This window comes from Copadichromis virginalis, linkage group LG16 (assembly GCF_057382275.1).
Source record: "Copadichromis virginalis isolate Kocher_CV1m ecotype Utaka linkage group LG16, C_Virginalis_male_GT1.1, whole genome shotgun sequence".
In the NCBI taxonomy this organism is placed as follows: domain Eukaryota; kingdom Metazoa; phylum Chordata; class Actinopteri; order Cichliformes; family Cichlidae; genus Copadichromis; species Copadichromis virginalis.
Genome location: NC_140633.1, coordinates 19,595,841 through 19,615,104, shown reverse-complemented (window position 1 = coordinate 19,615,104; position 19,264 = coordinate 19,595,841). Strand labels below are relative to the sequence as shown.

At 41.1% G+C, this 19,264-nt stretch overlaps 3 protein-coding genes across 4 annotated transcripts; 1 reads left to right on the top strand and 2 right to left on the bottom strand.

Annotated features, from left to right (window-relative positions):
• Nucleotides 1–1,134: 1,134 nt before the first annotated feature.
• cracdla (cracd like a) lies at nucleotides 1,135–9,967 on the bottom strand. Of its 2 annotated transcripts, XM_085433594.1 has the most exons (10): nucleotides 8,322–9,966; nucleotides 7,387–7,446; nucleotides 7,047–7,191; nucleotides 6,814–6,949; nucleotides 6,571–6,723; nucleotides 5,028–5,279; nucleotides 3,838–4,912; nucleotides 2,390–3,306; nucleotides 1,896–2,010; nucleotides 1,135–1,791 (listed from the first exon to the last, which is right to left on the bottom strand). In XM_085433594.1, the coding sequence occupies exons 2-10, from the start codon at nucleotides 7,433–7,435 to the stop codon at nucleotides 1,595–1,597; spliced, it is 3,039 nt and encodes a 1,012-aa protein (XP_085289720.1). In that variant the 5' UTR covers nucleotides 7,436–7,446; nucleotides 8,322–9,966; the 3' UTR covers nucleotides 1,135–1,594. The 2 variants fall into 2 exon arrangements, with proteins under 2 accessions (XP_085289720.1, XP_085289721.1); XM_085433595.1 differs by lacking the exon at nucleotides 1,135–1,791 and having other exon boundaries at nucleotides 1,902–2,010; nucleotides 2,383–3,306; nucleotides 8,322–9,967.
• A 580-nt stretch (nucleotides 9,968–10,547) lies between these two features.
• mitd1 (MIT, microtubule interacting and transport, domain containing 1) lies at nucleotides 10,548–14,496 on the bottom strand. Its single transcript, XM_085433590.1, has 7 exons — nucleotides 14,223–14,496; nucleotides 14,016–14,117; nucleotides 13,288–13,424; nucleotides 12,530–12,616; nucleotides 12,318–12,430; nucleotides 12,100–12,160; nucleotides 10,548–12,009 (listed from the first exon to the last, which is right to left on the bottom strand). The coding sequence occupies exons 1-7, from the start codon at nucleotides 14,365–14,367 to the stop codon at nucleotides 11,914–11,916; spliced, it is 741 nt and encodes a 246-aa protein (XP_085289716.1). The 5' UTR covers nucleotides 14,368–14,496; the 3' UTR covers nucleotides 10,548–11,913.
• A 182-nt stretch (nucleotides 14,497–14,678) lies between these two features.
• Nucleotides 14,679–19,264, top strand: mrpl30 (mitochondrial ribosomal protein L30). The gene is made up of 5 exons (XM_085433593.1): nucleotides 14,679–14,980; nucleotides 16,360–16,446; nucleotides 16,747–16,893; nucleotides 17,242–17,315; nucleotides 17,463–19,264. Exons 1-5 carry the CDS (start codon nucleotides 14,939–14,941, stop codon nucleotides 17,593–17,595), a joined length of 483 nt encoding a protein of 160 aa, XP_085289719.1. The 5' UTR covers nucleotides 14,679–14,938; the 3' UTR covers nucleotides 17,596–19,264.

Sequence of the window (19,264 nt, the reverse complement as noted above, 5' to 3'; positions counted from 1 at the left end):
TTTTTCATCTCCCACTTTAACTACAAGATTGTATCAGCATCAGTCGGGTTTGTTATTCCCTCCCTAATAATAATTTCCTTTAAATTGTTTAACCTTAAATTCAGAAAATGTATTGTCGTGACAGAGTTATACTTAAGGCCAGTCTGTGTGCTAAATATTTCAGAATGTAAAGCTCATTAAAAAAAAAAAGTGTTACTCTGCGTTTCCCCAGACAACACTAATTTCACAGCTGAGCTGCTGTCTCCTGGGAGCCCAGTGCATTATGGGTTACATCCCAGTGTAAAAACTGTGACATCAGATAACCTTTTTCATACTCTGCAGTCTCCTGATGTCAAAGAGAAGTCCTGTACTTGTTCTTATTATTTGACGCTGCAATTATTACAAAATATATGGCTGTAAAAAGGATTGAAAGTATAAACTGCCTAATTGAAAAAAAATTCAAAAGTTGTTTTATACATTAAAACTTATGAACTCACAAATCTAGCCTCATTTATCTAGCAGACATTAGGAAGTCTAAATGTTCACACTGAGAATCTCTGATGCACAAACAAGGCTGACAGCGACGTCACCCACATAGTCCCAGGAGATGACTCACCTGTGTGGGTGTAGCATGGGCTAACATGAATTATTAACAATAGTACGGGGTTATTATAAGTCATGTTAACAGTGTAAGGCCATGAGAGGTCCTGAAAATGTCAGCTTTAATTGACTTTTTATTTTTTATTACTTTTAAATCACACCCATCTTTTTTAAAGTGTGAAAATAAGGTACCTGTTGATTTCAGACTTTTTAATAAAAAATACCATTTTTGAATCCATGTTTGCTGTAATGCTGTAGAGCTTAGTACAAGGTCTCAGATCTGGCCTGCAGGTGGGGCTGTGGACTAAGTTAGTGAAGAAGTAAACGTCCAGGAAACACCGGCAGACAAGAGGTTAATCTAACAGGTAGCTCGGGACATTTTTCAGCGTTGACTGTCGCTCTCCACATACTGTGTGTTATAAGAAGTTTATTTTTAGCAGTTTGATGGACAATTTCAGGAGATATTCAGGTGATACCAAGTGAATGACTATACTGCGATGTAATTTGACCATTTCGTTTTACTTGAAGTTTAAGTCATTCAATGACAACAACAAACTCGTCCTTACAAATTTATTATTTAACATAAACTTTTAAGAGCTGTGAAATGCTCAATCACATGAAATATTCGTCCTTAACTGAATAACAGCGATCATGATGAACTTTCAGAAGATATTCTGCTTCCCTCACTCTCAATTAAATAGGAGGATTAGGGCCACCGGGAAAAAAAGTGGGCAAAAGTCAGAATTCTGACCTTAATGTGAGAATTCTGACTTTTTACTCAAAATTCTTTTACCTCAAAATTGTTACTTTACGGTCAGAATTCTGACTTTTTCCTCAGAATTCTGGAAAAGAAGAAAAAAAGACGTGCCCACTTTCTTTTTTCCAGTAGCCCTAATCCTCTTCCGTAATTAAACATTAACACTTAAATCCAAATTAAAACGGCATCAAACAACCGGCTGTCTGACAGAAGCGGTTTTAGTCTTTATGATGGGCTCTTCATCGACTCGTGTCCTTCTTAGTCCATGGTCTTATCACTCCAGGCCATTGACTTCCTCTTGGCCAATTCCATCCAGGACGGCTGACCGCTGTCAGACATGGATTGCAGCACTGAGGGCAGTGTGGGTGATGATGATGGTGATGAAGAAGACGCTGCATTTTTCCGTGACCATCTGTCCTCACGCGACCTTTCTGCAACGTTGGTGGGGCTTAACTCTAAAAAACGAAACGCAGAAAAAATCTAGGTCAAATGGGTTCATTAAGAATATTAAAAAGGTGTTTGTACAGCAATGATTTATTATCACTCTGAGCAAACACACCTGCAAGGTTTACTGCTTGTCTTTCATCTGTATCTTTGATCACAGGTGCGTTTTTTGCCAAGGTAGGGGATTCACCTGATCCCTGCATGTCTGTATGCGTTTTCCTCAATTCCACCTAAGAACACACATTCAGGACAATCTTGTCAGTTCAAAAAATCCCTATTATCTGTTCATGGCCTGCATTTCAACCACCGTGAGAAAGTGCCATAAAAAGTCCAGAAACAATCATAAATTTAACCTGCTAATAAACCCAGTCAAAATCATCAGTTCCATTGCAATAAAACAATATGTTGGTAGCCACCAGGACACCAAATGAATGACGGACACATGCTAGGCTACTGTTATAGTTGCCAAATAGAGACTTAGAGATTTTTTAAACATTTATATTTTCAAATGGGCATTGATCTGACTGCCACAGACAGCAAGGGGAGGTCAGGCAGCACTGTGAGGATGGCAAATGATATGAAAGATAGTTATAAAGAAGTACCACAAACCCCCTTGGGTCCAGGTGGTGTGGTCCACTCTCCCCGTCTCTCTAAAAAAGCAGCCTTCTCGCTTACAGAACCAGACCAAAATGCTCTTCGGCTTGTGAGTGGCGGAGCCTCTTTTTGCTCACTGGCTTCTCTCTCCCCTCTTCCTGAGGCAAAAGCTGAAGCAGAACCAACAGCTGACGAGGCTGCGGGAGCTGAAGTCTGCGCTGAAGGTGTGGGCTTGAGCTGCTGGGCAGACTGGAGACCTCGATTGCTCCAGGAGGATTGCTGCTGGCCTGAGGAAAGGTAAGACTGCGCAAGAGACTGTGTGGCGCTGCCTTGTGCAAACTGAAACGAGGTGTCTGTTTGTGAAGGGGAGCGCAAAGGAGAATGGGTTGTCCACGGATTGGTGGTTACCACTGAATGTGAGGCAGACTTAGTTGTGTTCATCTGGTCTTCACTGGTGTGTTTTGACATTTGTGGATCTCTGGAGGCATTGGACAGCACAGGAGATGCCTTCTGTTGCAGAAATCCTGGTGATGTTTTGACAGTCTGTGCTTGGCTTCTGCTTTGATTCGTTTCTGCCGATGGCTGCTTTGCAGCTTGCACAGTCTGTGTCCGTACTTGTGTAAAAGTCTCTGTTGGATTTGTGGGCTGCGCTTGTGCCTGCGGTCGTGCTGAAGATTGCATGTTTGCCTGTAAATTTCCTGCAAAATCTCTGGGGAATCTACTAATGAAAAGCTGTTGAAGGCTCTTGGTTTTTTCCATGGCCAGAGCCATCCAGGACACCTCAGATGAGGTCGCCTGCGGGGCAGGTTGAGGCTCCCGGGGTGTAGCTTCTGCTTCTTTTAGGTTTGCAGGCGTCGTCTGAACGTCGGACGTTTCGCTGGCAAATGGAGCATTATGTTTGACTGGAGGAGAGAAGCCAGATGGGGTTTGATCTAAGGGAGACACACAAATCTGTTAGATACGCTCGGCAGCACTGTTACCGTTAAAGTTTGCCCGGGTGGTATCTTAATGAGTACAAAGTTCCCCTGTGATCAGTAAAAATCTTATCTTCCTAGAGTGATTATTTACCATGTTAAACAGCAACAACGGTGCACATCTGTGTAATATTAACTCTTTAATCAAAGAGATAATGGCTGTGAGACGCTGCTTCACTATCAGTGTAAATTTAAAGCAGATCTCCAAATTAAACATCAGCTTCTATAATCAGTGTGATTCCAGTGTGATATTTTGACATTATGTCAGCGTTATGCTATATTATTACATATTTATTTCAATCTAGTCTTCATTTTATTTTATTTTATTTTATTTTTACTTTACACATTTTGCCTAAATTCTTTAGCTTTTTCCTTTTAGTTCTAATTTACTTAGCTGGATTTTTCTGAATTTGCAAGACATTTTTAAAAACTATTTTAAGTACTTTCAAACCTTCTACATGGCAATGTTAGGAGCTCTGAAAGACTCACCAGCTGGTCTGACCTCTCCAGAGGAGGATGGCATCCAAGACGCATTTTCTTGCAACTTTTTTTCACTTATTTCTTGGCATTTTTGGTCACCTTGGTCCTCACCCAGTGCTGACTTTGAATGCCTGTTAGAAGATGTATCAAGCCGAAATCGAAGTGAATGAGATGTGGAGCGCAGTTTGACACCGAAAGCTGTTTTTCCTTGTTCCTCCTGGGGCTCCTTTGCTTCCACCGCCTCTTCCACCTCTTCCTGGCTGCTCTCGATCTCCTCCGCCTCAGCAGCGCCTGTGTCTGCAGGTGCATCTTTATATGCTGTCACTGATTCCACCTTTTTGAAGCTGTCACTCCTGTCCCAGGGAACAGCTGAGGTTTTAGGTGGTGCGCCTTCTTGACGAAACCTTCCTAAAGCAAAAGGATGCTCTCTTGGCTCTTTAACTTCCTCCTTTTCCCTGTTTTTCTCCTCCATTTCCCTACTGATCCTGTTCCTGGCTTCAGCTTGTTCCAAAACTCCCAAAAAACTGCCCGATCGGGGTCTTTCTCCATCTCTGTTTTTCGATGCAGTGACAGAAAAGTGGAAAGAGCCAGATCCTTGGGCATATCGTTTAATTCCTCTTGTGGGTTCGCTATCACCTTGAACCTCCTGGCTAGCAGAGGAACACCTGAATGCCATTCCTGAGGCATTATCATCATGAGGCATTAGTTGCTTCTCCAAATCCCCTTGTCTTTGTTCCTTCAGTCCTGACTCTATGAAGGACGAGTGTGGACGTTCACCAGATGCTGAACCCACACGTCTGCGAGGTTTAACTCGAGGTACTTGGGAGGCTACAGTCTCAGGAAGAACGTAGTCCTGTTTGGAGAAACTTTGACTTGTTGGTTTGGGTACCGCCTCTGATGTGACCGGTGCCATTTCTGCACATTTTGAAGGAAGACGCTGATGTACAATGGGAACAGCAACTTTTTCTTCTTCTTTTGTTTCCACTGTTACTTCTTCTTGAGCACCAAGATGGTGTTTTAGTTCTTTGACAGGCTCGGGTCGGTCAATGTTGTTCATGGTGTCTAAATGAGACTGAGAGACAGTCTGAAGATAAATAAAAAAAGAGCGAGAGATATGAAGGGCAGGAAAGTGAAGTGGCGGTGCACTATTTGCTTATACAAAGAGCATACAAGAGAGAGAAATAACTACAGCAACTTACCGCGGCAGCTTTCATCTTAGTGCTGGCCCTCTGGTTTCTGGGTTTGATAGACATTCGGTGGCGTGCGGCAGAAGTGTCTAATCGGGAAGCGAACTGAGCCGGTGTTCTAAAATCCGACGGGACCTCAGCAGCAGAAGGAGAAACAGAGGGGACGGAAAGAGGAAAAGCATGGGATGGAGTCGAGGGAAGAGATTTGATAGGTGCAGGTTTGGGGATGGGTGAGAGAGTGCGAGATGTTGGCTGAGATATCGCCTGCAAAGAAAAAAAGGCCAACAAAATCGCTGTACAATCCTGCAAACAATGGGCTAAGAGAAAGAACTACAAAATACAGTGTTTTGGATTATTATGTCAATGTATCACACATGGTTGTGTTAGGATGCCTGGGTCGTTGACCCAGGGGTTTTGAGTTTATTATATTATTTATACTTTCTAGTCTTTGGTTTCTTTGAGTTCTGTCTTATAGTTTATGTCTCTGTCTTCTCTAGCTGCTCTGTCTCCCCTGTCAGCTGTATCCCCTTGTCTAGTTCACGTCTCTGTGTGTCCTTAGTGGCTATATCCCCATGTCCAGTCAGTGTCTGTGTCTGCCCTGGTCCCACGTCTCTGTTCCCTCTGTTGCAGTGCGTGCGAGTCTGTGTCTTTGTTCAGTCTGTGTTATGTGTTTCCTGTTTTACTTTGAAAGTCCATGTCTGATGTTAATGTGTCTGGTTTTGCTTCCCCTTGTCTCGTTAGGCCTGATTTGCCCCAGCTGTGTTTCCCTCCTGTTACCCATTCCCTGATTGCTCCCTCTGTGTATTTAAGCCCAGTGTTTCTCTGTGTCCGTGTCGCGATCTACCGTTTTCCTAGCTGTGTGTTCTGTCATTCCTCCAGTTTAAGTTTGTTTTGAGTTTTTTAGTTATGTTATATTTTTGAGTACCTAATTAAAGCCTTTTTGAGTTCACGACTGTCTCCGGAGTCTGCACCTTGGGTCCTATTCCTGTCTGCACACAGCCTCACCTAACAGGTTGTTGATAACCTCTATTACCTATCTGATATTCTATATGGAGTGGAGCCAAAGAGGGGCCAGGCTTGCAGGGACACAGTTTAACAGTGCACCTTACATAAGAACCCTCTGGCTCCATCACTGATTCGACTTTTGGAAACAGCATTTCAGATGACAGATTCCTCTCTTGAAGTTTCTGTCCAGTCAATCCCACGTACACCGTAAATCCTCAGGATTTACGGTGCATTAATCTGTGTCTTAAAATAGTCCCCAACATATGCACCACTTTCTCCTGCTTAAATAAAACGTTTTACAGCGACCAGCTGTTTTAGGGATTGCTATATACTGTTTTCTTAAATGATGCTATATAGGTATTTATAACCCCACTTTTTTCAGTTATAACTATAATAGGAAAAAATGGGGGTACAGCGCTGGCCTTTTTTTATGGGATATGCTGAGAATAAAAACATATGATCAGAACACTTTATGCTTGCTTGTTAAATTTAAACAAATGCAAATCCTGCTTTTGAATCCACGCATCATCTAATCAGCAGGATTATGCACCTTTGTAAGGGTTTCCTGAGATGTATTGTCTTCTCCTGAATCATGAGGAGGACTGTGAGGAAGTGACTCCTGGCTGCTCAGATCTGGTGGACGTCTCATTGGCAGGACCATAGGAGGTGGGCCCAAATGCATTTTCTGCTGCTGAAGCGTCATCTGTGATGAGAGAGCGCAGCACGAGGATTTTAATAGAGTCACTGTTACCATAAGTTTAAACAACAGGCCTAAAATAAAGAAGTGCCGTACCTGGAGAGCTTTGATTTTGCTGTGAACGTTCTCCTGAGATAAGACCCTGGTGGGTTCAGGCTCTGTCATGACCAGGTCATCCAGAAAGATGCTGTCGTGGGACAGTGCCCGCGATCCCATGATGGCCTGTGCGCATCTAAGTGGAGCCAGAAGAAGGACGAGTCAAAGTAAGGACAAGTAAGTGAACCTGAAAGAGAATTTTTCGAAAGGCGTCGTGTCACGTAAACACTCACACCAAATCTTCTTCTGATCCGAGATCTTTTCCTGCAGTGATGTCACTGGCTGACTGGCTGAGTTTGGTATTTCCTTCTCCGCCTGCTCTCTTACTTTTCCCAAAGAGACGAGTTTTCAGATCCTTGATCTTGGATCTTTTACGTCCTAACAGAGATTGAGACCGAGACAGATCCAGGTCACAGCATTTCACGCGCACGTGAACAAGGAGAACTCACGTGCTCTCACACACTCTCTATTTTCTGTTTTCGAGACGTTCTATCAATGAGCATCTCTTTCATATTTCACTTCATGACGATGTGTTAGCACTCTCAGGTTAAACTACGAGACAGATCACCTCACCTGCGACGTCCTCTGCGCTTTCTTCTGCGTCTCCCGAGAAAGACTCCATCGGTCTGATCCCTAAAAGAAAAAAAAAAGTGTAGAGCAGATGACAGTTAAGTGTTCAGTGGAAAACACTTCGCTTGTTGTCTTTGCAGGAGTAAACATGGACTCGAGGTTCAAAGGTTTATTACTGTTCATTATCAGTTGGGAGGGCTGGGTGAGGACAGTCTGTTGTCAAGATGAACAACGTCTTAATCGATGTTACATGTGGCATTGCCAAGAAAAAACACCCCAGGTACTGCAGAGTAGCAAGAACGTGGATTTGAAGCATGGCATCGCACTGTACAGCACATATGATGAACAAAGCAAAAGCTAAAATCTTCCTTCACTGCTTTACCATCTTACTGAGTTGGCGTGCTACTCTATGCTAAAGTCAGTTCCAATTTTTTTCATGAAGACCGGCCTGACATTAGTATATCCCACCTTTTGCAGGGTGCTGGTGTATCTAAGGAACTGTTGTCAACAGAGCATGAGGCTGTATAACTGCCTGATAAGACAAGATGTGCCAGGTTATGGACAAACAAGCAAAGTCCACACTGCACCTCTCATGTCACCGATTACACCCTTTTCACTCGATCCTCAAAAAAGTTGCGATCAGTTTAAGCAAATCGATTTAAACAGTATGTAAACCTCAGACTTGATTTCCTCTCCGCAGTGAAGTGCTCCCTGCGGTTTCACCGTTCACTGAGCTGAACTATAGCTCCCAGAGAAACAGAGGATAATCCGGTGGATTATTGACATTGCAGAGAGATTCTTGTAAGATTTCACAACGCCGTAATGATCCACAACGCTGCAACATTTCTCCACCAGGTGACATTCCCTGGGGGAAAACACACACGCACTCCAGATGGGGAAGGAGGAAGAAAAAAAAAGAAAACAACGGCTGAACTTACCAAAAATCTAAAACCAAGCACCTCAACTTGTCCCTCCTGATCGTCCTCCTCTCTTCACGGAGCGGTCTTGTATCAGCTGTGTCCCTGCCTTAATGATTAAACCTCAGACATACCACATCTGCAGACGGAGGGAGATACCGAGGGAAGGGAGTGAGGGAGGTGGGAAAAAAAACAGGCTGGGAGAAAAGAAAGAAAGGGAGAGAGAGAGAGAGAAGGTCACTTCCTGACAGGGTGAGCAAATGCACAAGAGAAAAGAGGACAGATGAGAATGTGTGTGTGTGAGAGAGAGAGAGTGAGAGAAAGAGAGCGAGAGAGATACTCTATTACATTAGTGGCACACTGTGGCCCTCTGTGCTAAGCTCCTTATAAAACGTTAACCTGATTTTAGACCCAGAAATGAGAGTAGAGGGTAAAAAAATAAAAAATAAAGCTCCAGCTGGAAAGAGGACATGAATATAGGAATTATGGCTCATAGAGCTGTTTACATATTGCACAGGCTCGCTCACGCCCTTCCGATGATCAAAGAGCGGAGGCTATGGGTGTGCTGTGAGCGTTCAGAAATGAAATAAATAAATAAAAACAAACAGGAATCAGCCACCTCCCAGCACGTCACATCATTTTCACCCAAGACTGTTTGGCCACAGTCCTGAAGGTGCGGTCTTTGAAATGTTCGCCTGGGACCTTTGCTCCTCTATAACTCCCACACACATTTTTCACGATTTGTGAGACGACGCCTTGTTTCGCAGCAACGAGATGACACATTGTTCCTGCGAGTCCTACTTCCTGCGCGTTCACACAGGACAGTACTGGGAGATGGGAGAGCTAATCTAGGCCACTGGGCTACAATCGGCGAGAGGGAGGGCCTGCAGGAATTGGCATGCGAACGCTTGCATCTGCATCCATGTGTCTGGAAGCTTGGCTGAGCAGCATCTCCAATGAGTCTCCTTACAGATAAATCCTCGTCTCTCCCACCAGAACCCACATCCAGCTGGGTAACATCTGGATTACATCCAACGGGACACATGCACCGTGATAAGAGCCCACAGTGACATAACAGTCTGGGATGTGGTTTTATTTAATTCCCTCATTCATAGATTTATTGTCCATAATCTACACATAAAGGAGAATACACACACAGGCTTATTTTTATCTTATAATAGGGATGTAATGTGATTATGGCTAATATCTGCTATCATAGGGAGGCTGTTTGTAGATAATAAAGCATCATACACGTTTATTGCACTTTCTGCTTTTGTCATCACAGCATTTGTCCCCCTGACAGAAAGAAAGCAAAGGTACTGATTTTTAGCAGTATATGGCAGTCTCTGATTCATGTGGTGTTGCGATGGATTATAATTTCTTCCTCTCACAGGCCAGATGAGGGCTGTGCATATCGAGATTAAGGCCGATAGATAATCCGATCACAGCGCTGTTTGAAGTCACGAGGGTTACCATTCATTCTAGCAAATGTGAAAAAAATGTGAGGGAATTTTCTTTGGGGTTTTTCATTTTTTCACTTTTATAGACGACTTTTTTTTGGCAAGATGTTTCCATTGATTCACCCAAGAACAATTGGCCGATATCTGAAACCACTGAACAAGCTTTCCCCTGCAGCTTATCTGTATTTAGTTTGGGATTCTGGATTCAGATAAGAGTTTGATGGTAATCGTTAACTAGACATCAGTGTCTTACATGCATGAAATGTTGCACCAATACAGAGCCAGCAGAAACAGAAGAAGCTATGGCTACAATATAGCTTTGGGACATAAAAATCAGTCAAAGATATTAAACATGTACATCTCCGGTAATTGTAAGTGTTAATAACCTTATCCAGAATTCAATAATTGTGGAAATATGTAGGTTTTTAAGGAATCATGAGTTCAGTGCTCCATGACTGCTCAATCTGCTGATCAGTGTAATATGTATGAAAGCTATGAAGCAGGTGGTGAATGTGCCTTAAGCTTAGACTTTGTTGTAATAAGAGTCAGAATGGGATTTGCAATGTTTGTGAACTTGTTACAGATGTAAAGATCTATGTCTGAATCAAATACAGTGTGTATAAGTGAATGAGTGGTTTTTGATGGATATAATCTGACTGTGTGGAGACTATGACAAGGTCTGATCTGCACTGACCTGCATCTGCTCTTTTTTTTTTTTTAAGTCAGATTTTTATTGTTGGCAAATGTTTAGTTGAATCAGAGGACTCAGTCTTGTCTATCAACGCTTCATCAGACAAGCTACGATAAAATTTGACCAATCAGGAGTTGGCAGTTCGTCTTGTAATCAGAAGGTTGCCGGTTCGAGCCCTGGCTCCGACAGTCTCGGTCATTGTGTCCTTGGGCAAGACACTTCTACCCGTTGCCTACTGGTGGTGGTCAGAGGGCCCGGTGGCGCCAGTGTCCGGCAGCCTCGCCTCTGTCAGTGCGCCCCAGGGCAGCTGTGGCTACAATGTAGCTTGCCATCACCAGTGTGTGGATGACTGAATGTAGTGTAAAGCGCTTTGGGGTCCTTAGGGACTAAGTAAAGTGCTAAACAAATACAGGCCATTTACCATTTTTTAGTCAGTTTTCCAAGTTCACAAAATCTTTTCAGTTAGTTTAATTTTTTTCCAAGTCTAGTTTTTGTTTTTTAGTTCAATAAAATGTTTTAATTCTAGGTTTTAGAGTAATCCTCCACCCTAACCCTATAATAACCTGGAAAACAACCAGCTGATTACCATAAACACTTTCTGTAAGTGCACCTTTCTGTGTAACTCTACCCACTCTCGTCCTCTTGGTCACTGTTTTCATTTTATCTGTGTCTTGGACTTTTTTATTCTGTAGAAAACAAGAAAGCATCTCACAATCTTTCAGCACACTTTGGTCAGTTTTAATATTTATTCTGCATTTATGTATTATAAATAGTTTAAAAACTGTTACATTTTATTCATTTTTCAGTACAAAACGATATTCAGGGCCATGTTTGGTTTCTTTAATCTACTAATAGAATCAGGACGGTACATTTCCAGTCAACTGAAAAGGGCCTAATGTTTCATTACCTAGAGGTCCAATTACCCATCATAAGCAATTCATTTAAAAAGGGCCTAAAGTTGGCAATCCTGTAACACATTTTACTATTAATGCGTTTTAAATATGTTTTGGTTTTGTATTTTTAAATTTAAATTTGATTTAAACAAAAATACATTTTTAATTGTGTAAAGTAATCTAGAAAAAATGTTTTGAAATAATTAATTTCCCCCCAAAAAGGTCTCTGTAGAATTACAATCTGTGGAAGTAAAAAAAAAAAAAAAAGATAAAAATATCCATATTTTTCATAAATATCATAGAAAACGGAAAAAAAATCATAGAAAACTGAAGAACTGAAAACTGAACTTAAAAATTCACCAATAGCAGCGGCAGTACAGTTAGCAGAAATTTAAGACGTTCCAGTGCAGCAGAAATCAAACAGTAACCCATCTTGTTATAAAAGTCAGTCCCCAGACACCCGCAAGCTAAAGCAAATCCTACAATACTGTAGATCTGCTTGTGTTTGGAAGGCAGGTAAGTAAATTAAACGGCTTGGCAAAAAAATAATCATTTTAGCTTTGTGAGTCTCATAGAGTTTTTGTGTGTTTGGTGTGGAAAATGTCTACGGTGGTCTCCTGGCACTGCCTGAGGTCATAGTCACAGTATCCAACAGAGAATCGGCCCTGCGAGACAAACGACAGAAAGATCTCGTTCACTTTAGCCACTCCATACTTACAGATGAATACTAATAAGTATATAATGCGTAGTCTCACTTTAGGTCTCTTGAAGTAATCCAACCCTCTTCCAATTTTTATGATCCAACCATTATCGAACCTAAAAATAAAATCAGGTTTAATTTACTGGGATAAAAGAGACCGTATTTTGAGCAATGGAGTGTTAATGTAGAAGTGAACATCAGATGTCACAAGGATGAACTTCCTCATGCTGCACGTATGTGGCTGCTGTAAATGAGGAAAATCTGCAGGTGTACCTGATCTCCCGGTCATGGATAGTGGAGGAGTACTGCAGGTCTAGAGTCACTCCGTGAGCGCTGAGACTCTCTTTCAACTCGGCCAGAGCGCCGCTCTGCTGGCCACTATCAGCCTGCGGGACGGGAAATGACAGTATAAACTAAACAGAGAAGACAGCAGTGGCTGCTCAGCTTTGACTATAAAATGCAGCTCTATTGTGTGAGTAACTCACTTCATCCTGCGACGTGAGGAGGTGGATCTTGTTCACCTTGCAGGGGGCTTTTAGCAGCATCTCACAGAACCGAAGGAAGTTGTACAACTGTTTGTGAGAGGAAAGGCGAGGGCTTTGTTTGGCATATTATATAAGGTTGGTACAGTTTAGGGCTGATTTTTAAATCATAAACATAAAATTACAATTATTTATTATAAAGTCCTAGTCAAACTAATAAGGAGAAAGCTGCTTGCTTGCAGCTTGCAACACATGATCAGAGAAAAAAAAGATTTTCAGTATATGCGTTCAGGCTTTTATCAAACACATCATCCACATCATAACTGAATGTGTTCCTCCTTTTCCCATACACGACCTCTACAAAAAGTTTAATTAAAGTCAGCTTAGCAGTCTTTTCATAACCTACCAGACAGATTTTTATAACATTTGTTTGTTTAACTTCAACTAATCTGTGATAGTTCTATTAATCAATAAATCTTTCAGCCATCTAAATGTTGAAGGCTTTCTGGCCACAGAGAGACCCTGGCGCAGACCAGGACATGTTAAAGAGATTATGTCCCCCCTGTCGGCTGCTCCTGCTACCCAAGGCGGAAAATGTATACGTGTATTGCAGACTTAGTCCTCTAGTATCATTCTATTGGTATCATATTAATGGATAAACTCATTAAAGATAAGCTCCAACCTCTGAACAAAGCCTGATAAAAGACTGATGACAGAGTGGAATGAATAAAAACCCCAGTTAATGAGGACAAAACTCTTACTTGGTGGGTGTGCCGTATGTACGGGTCCTCCACCCAGACTTCAGTGAGAGCGCTACTGATGTATGGCTTGAACAGAACCTCATAGCTGTAACCAGTAGCATCCTCTGATATTCTTATCTGCTCGTGGTACTTCCCATCTATCAGGGAAGATAAGAGAAACACAAATTTTGAAAACCCCCTTCTTTAGCTGTGGCTCTTACCATATATTTTCCCCCTAAATCTAAAAACTTAACCAGCACAGTCCTACACTGGAATAGGATCCTGCCTATAAGAGATACTAGACATAATTAGATTTATACATAAATGTAAGGGATATAACAAAACAATAAACAAGATTTTGGTTGTTGAGAAGATCGCACAGTCAATATTCAGCTAGAGCTGGATTACAGGGCAAAGTGGGCTTCAGCAACCCAAATCAACAGGGTCAGTAAGATTGTGCAAATTATTAATTTGGTCATATGCAACACTGAAGCACCTTGTTCACCTGATTTGAGTTCTTGCTTGTGTCAAAATTACCACAAAGTTCTACTTCTTGCTCCCTTTCGGGGTCGCTACATCTACCTCTGCCCCTTGGAGCTCCACTGTTACACCTGTCTCCCTCTCATTTACACACAGGTGCTACAGGTCTAACAGTCAAAACCACTGCAAACAAGAGGCTCAGTCGATCAGGGTAATTCATCTTTGCCCGGCCCACTTTGCCCTTTTTTGCTCCATTACTGGCAAATTACCTTCCTTCATCTGATTCACATGAACTTTGATTTGCTCTGCTCTGTCCATGTAGCCCTTTATCTTCTCTCTGTAGTGTCCTCTCTTTGAGTCATCTTTTACAGCTGCTCACAGGACAAAGAGAACATTTAAAAAAAGACGTTCAGCGTAATTCAGGGCAATGTTTAAAATATGTAATTATTAATATTTATTTATTTTTAAAGGAGGACCTTTTAACGCGTCCATAAGCAGCTGGATGCCTTCCTGGTAGCAGATGAGAGACTCCTGGAAACGTTCGCTCTGGTCCAGCTCCACCGCTCGCTTCAAGACAGACACGGCGGACGCCTCCATTCCCGACAGGTGGTTTTGTGTCATTGTTCTGTCTTTCAACTGTCTTTTAAGACCTATATAACTCTAAATAAACCTCACGTTTCACCAGTGACAGGAAAGAAGCTGAGAGAAGTAGCTCTACCCACGAGTGCCCCATAAAAATAACTCCCGGAGAAACGTAATGACCTTGGTTAGAAAATTGATGGTTATGTATTTTTTTTTTTTATAAAAACACACAGTTAAAGTATTTTCAGTTTTTATTAAGTCCAAATTTATTCAAACAACATATTTATCACACTAGAAAAATTAGGGTAGGAACAATGTGCAAATTGCGGTGCTCTCGAAGAGGCGGTGCTCTTTTAATGTAACTCCCCGACGTTTCCGGTTAAGACGGCGGAGAGAGAGGGCTTGACAGCAGCGTGACTCTCCTGTTTCACTGCTGTTTTCAGTGCCGAATTAATGTTTAAATGTGCGAACTTGGTAAATTTGGTATGATTATAGGTCAGTTTTTCATAGCGGTTAGTTAGGCTCGAGTTCCGTGTTATTTAGCGGTTAGCAAGGCTGTAACCTTGTCTCGTAGCCCCTGTTAGCTAAAGAGCAGCAGAAGGAACACAACATGTCAGCTGTCTGTCGCAGTTTGAGCTTTTTATCAGTAAAGGTGGGTACATCACTGCACGTTTTTAATGTTTCAGACTTGAACTGTCTACAAAGTGTTTCGTACATCTTGAAGTTGACATACGGGCTCGTTTAGTTTAACGCTGCTTGAGGAAAAATCCAGCTAAACCTGAAACCCAAATCAGGGATGGGACTTGGAGAATAGTTACTGGATTTTTCTAGGTTTACTGGATTTATTTATTTTGTTTGCTAGATGACTGCAGTGCTGAATTTTAGGACGCGAAACTTTCAAATATAATGACCAATGTCCTGGATACATATACAACGTGCTCAGTTATGTAAAAAAAAGAAAAGAAAATGAGGCCATTGTAACTAACTCAGCATTAATGAAACTCACTTGTTGTGTGAAGCCACTGGGCTTCTCTGCACCACTATCCAGTCAGCTGTGATGTGCACTAGGCTACATTTGCTGCAGAAAGTGCTCCAAGTATTAAAGTTAGAACTTTAATACTAATATTGTCATCTAAGATTCAGTTCAGGTTTATTTTATATATAGCACCAGTTCACATCAAAAATCGCTTCAATATGCTTTAAGTCAATTCAATTCAATTTTATTTATATAGCGCCAAATCAAAACAAAAGTCGCCTCAAGGCGCTTTATGCCGTAAGGTAAAGACTCTAGAGTTCAACTAGCCCCCATGAACAAGCACTTTGTGATGGTGGGAAGGAAAAACTCCCTTTTAACAGGAAGAAACCTCTGACAGAACCACCTCATGGAGGGGCAGGCATATGCTGTGACTGGAGAGGGTGATAAGAGGAAATAGAAGAGAGAGGGGGAAAAAGCAGACTAAGGGAGAGAGGGAAGGCAAAAATGTATGTATGCAATAATGACTTGGTGCAGTGGTGTGTAAACAGAAGGGGAGTGAAAAGAGACAAGTGGAAGTGCTCAGGTGTATCAGATGTATGTAAGGAGGAAGAATTTTATATCCAATTCTAGATTTAACAGGGATCCAGAGATGAAAAGCTAATATGGGAGGAATGTGCTCCAACTTCCCTTTTGCTATTAGCTGTTTGGAGTAACACAAATCCAACAACCTGACCAGAGTCAGGCAAAGCATAAATCAGTAAACGGATAACTACACATGACAAATGTTAGGGAAATCTGTTCATATTTTGTGGATCTGAAAGATAAAAACAAAATATCTGCTGATGTGTCAGAATATCAGATTTTTAAATCATTAAAAAAACAAAAACAAAAACTTTTGTTCCCTAAAGAAAAGAATATCTACCACCAGTAACAGCAATCTATCTCTGAGACTTAACTCTACAGAACTTTTTAGATTTTCTACATATGTAAGTAAACACATTTTCCTTGATACTGGGCTTTGCTTTTTACCTTCTCTCTGTTTGCATATGTTACAGACCCTGACAGAAGCTCCAGTTTTGTCACCTTGTGCATGGTATGTGTCAGCAAGAAGCAAATTCTCCAAATCCAGAATCCCACCAGAGGTAAGAATAAATTTAGAATCTATAATGTTGTACATTTGTAAAGTAATTAGCAACACTCAAAGTATGTAACGTCTTGTGGCCCTACCCATGTGTGTGTCAAAATATAATTCTTTTACATTAATATTTATTTGGATTAAGTAAGTTTGGGTATAATTCCAGCAGGTCCAGTAGACACAATGGTTTAGGTGGATTATTAGCTACTCAGCATTTTTTTTTTTTTAAAAGTGTTGCTTTAGGCCCGTCATTACAGATGAATCCTGCCATGGAATTATAATCCTTTATTCTGTATTTTCTTAACAGATTTTTGCTGAGCGATCGAAAGAGCACAAGAAATATGGTGGCGATCCAGACCAGCCGCACAAGCTGCACATAGTGACGCGGGTCAAAAGTGCGCTGCGAAGGCCATACTGGGAGAAAGAGATAATAAAACACCTCGGGCTTCAAAAGGTAAAATTTCTGTCATGGTACAGGACCCCAAACTGGGTTCCCTTTTTGTAAAGGCTACAGATCGTTTTTGTTTTCCTTTTGGATTAACTTAATGTAACCGGATCATGTTCAATGTTTTTTTTTTTGTTTTTTTTTTTTTTTTTGCACATACAACAAAACACTGCTGTCAGCTTTAGTTCAGGAATTTCCATGTAATTCTTTGCGTCTTTCGGCATCTTTCAACAGTGACTTGTACCCTGAAGGAGCTCTGATCAGGATAAATGATCTGTACAGAGTGTGTCACCTCATGCAGACGCTCACAGCCTTTATCTTTTGGAATAATTTTCTCTGCCTTTGTCTCGCACTTAGGCTCACGTCCCTGTAATTCATAAAAATACTCCTGCAGTCAACAGCCAACTGAAGTTTGTCAAGCACCTTGTAAGGTAGGATTAATTAACCAAAAGTAGTAACACATCACTCTTAAAGTACTATTAAAAAAAGGTTAGTTTTTTTTCAAATTGAGGTTGCCTGAGATGCCTACATATCTATACTGTTATATCTCCTTTGCCATCTCTTTCTGATACCTTCAGGATACAGCCACTAAAGACTCCCTATGGGCTCCCTGCTGAGCATGACATGGCCGATGCATACATCAACAGCAAAGGAGAACTTATTGTACACCACCTCCTCCAACCTGTAGACAACAAGGCAATCGAATCTTAGCTCCACTGTTGCGTGTGTGAATGTCCTGGAAAATGTCCTGTTGTCATTCTCTCTGCAGTGAGAGAAAGCTGTGGCACCAACCAGACTTCTTGATTGCTGTTTCCTGTGTTTTGATGCTGAGCTGCAGATGAATATGATTAAATGTTCTCATCAACCTGTCTCTCAAATGATTGAGCAAAGTGCCATCCTGATGAAGCAGGAATACTGACATTAACGTCGCATCTGAAAAATTCAACTCTGTGCAAACCCACTGTTCTAAGTTTGAGTTAATTCAGGAATTACTCAAACTTTTCCAGAAAACTTGATTTATTTTTATTTTTTCTACATATCAACAGTTTAGCAATTTGAATACCAGCATATTAATTTTACAGACAGCTAGTAATTTGGTAAAAAGTGTAATTTGGGTTCTGAGATAATTCAACAACAGTTAGTGGTTCAGATTGTTAAAATTAAAAATGACTTCCTAAATCCCAAAGACAAGTTTTTTGCTCACCACCTCAATTGTATCAGACTGCCAAACAGTTATTTATAGAAATCGAGGGCCCCCTTTTGTGTTGCGGTTTTTAGTTTTGTAGTAATGCTCAACGTGCTCAGCATAGCACCAGCCAGTCTCATCAGCTACAAATAATCCACGCCCATAAAATGTTTTTAGATGGTTATAGTTTTCAGTTTAAAGACAAAAGCAGCAAATGGGAACTCCACCTATTTTGTTTTCTAAGAACAAAGGCTCACATAAAAACATTGCCAGTAATTATACTGGCCACTTCATTAGGTACATATGGTACACTGTTTGCTAATCCAAATATTTAATCAGCCAATCACATGGCAGCAACTCCATGCATTTAGACATGGTCATTACAGCCTGCTGCAGTATCAGAATGCCTCAAGGTGATTGAGTGTGCCATGGTTGTTTATGCCAGACAGTGTAGTCTTGAGTATTTCAGAAACTGCTTATATTCTGGGATTTTCCAACACAACCTTCTCCAAGGTTGTGTACCAACAGAGCATCATTTAAACACTACAACCTACCCAAGTGTTGTTGATCACAGTCCACAAATCTTCTGATGCTTCCATCTGTGTAATCTTGTGAATATAGACCAAAATCTCTGAGGAATATTTCAAGCACCATGTTCAACCTATGCTATGAAGAATTTAGATTGTTCTGAAGACAAAAGTATCCAGTGAGTTTAAGGATGTATTATTTTCATCCATAAAGGCAACATACAACTCTTGCAAATACGCTGCCTCTAACCCTGAAGAAGTAACACAAAAAATACACAAGCAGTTTTTTTCCCATCTTTTTCTTGTTTTTATTAAGTCTGCATTAGTTAGGTCAAACTTATGCTACCATGAAATGTCATGTAAAAATTTATTTTGCTCTTCAAAGATGATCTTGGCACTCACATGCACCATGAACTTGGTTCCAACACGAGACGTACAAAGGTTACAGGAAAGTGCGTGAGACAGCTGTCTACAATAAATGATTACACCTGTAAATCAAGAAAAACAAAATACAGCTAACAGCTAGTGGTTGCTCAGTGTGCTCCCTTGTTCATGAACCATACATTTTATTACTCAGATATTCCAATATAAATCATGGTGGATAAGTCCTTAAATAAGGCTGAAACAAACATGCTTTTTAAATAAAATGAATCAGTGGATTGCGTTA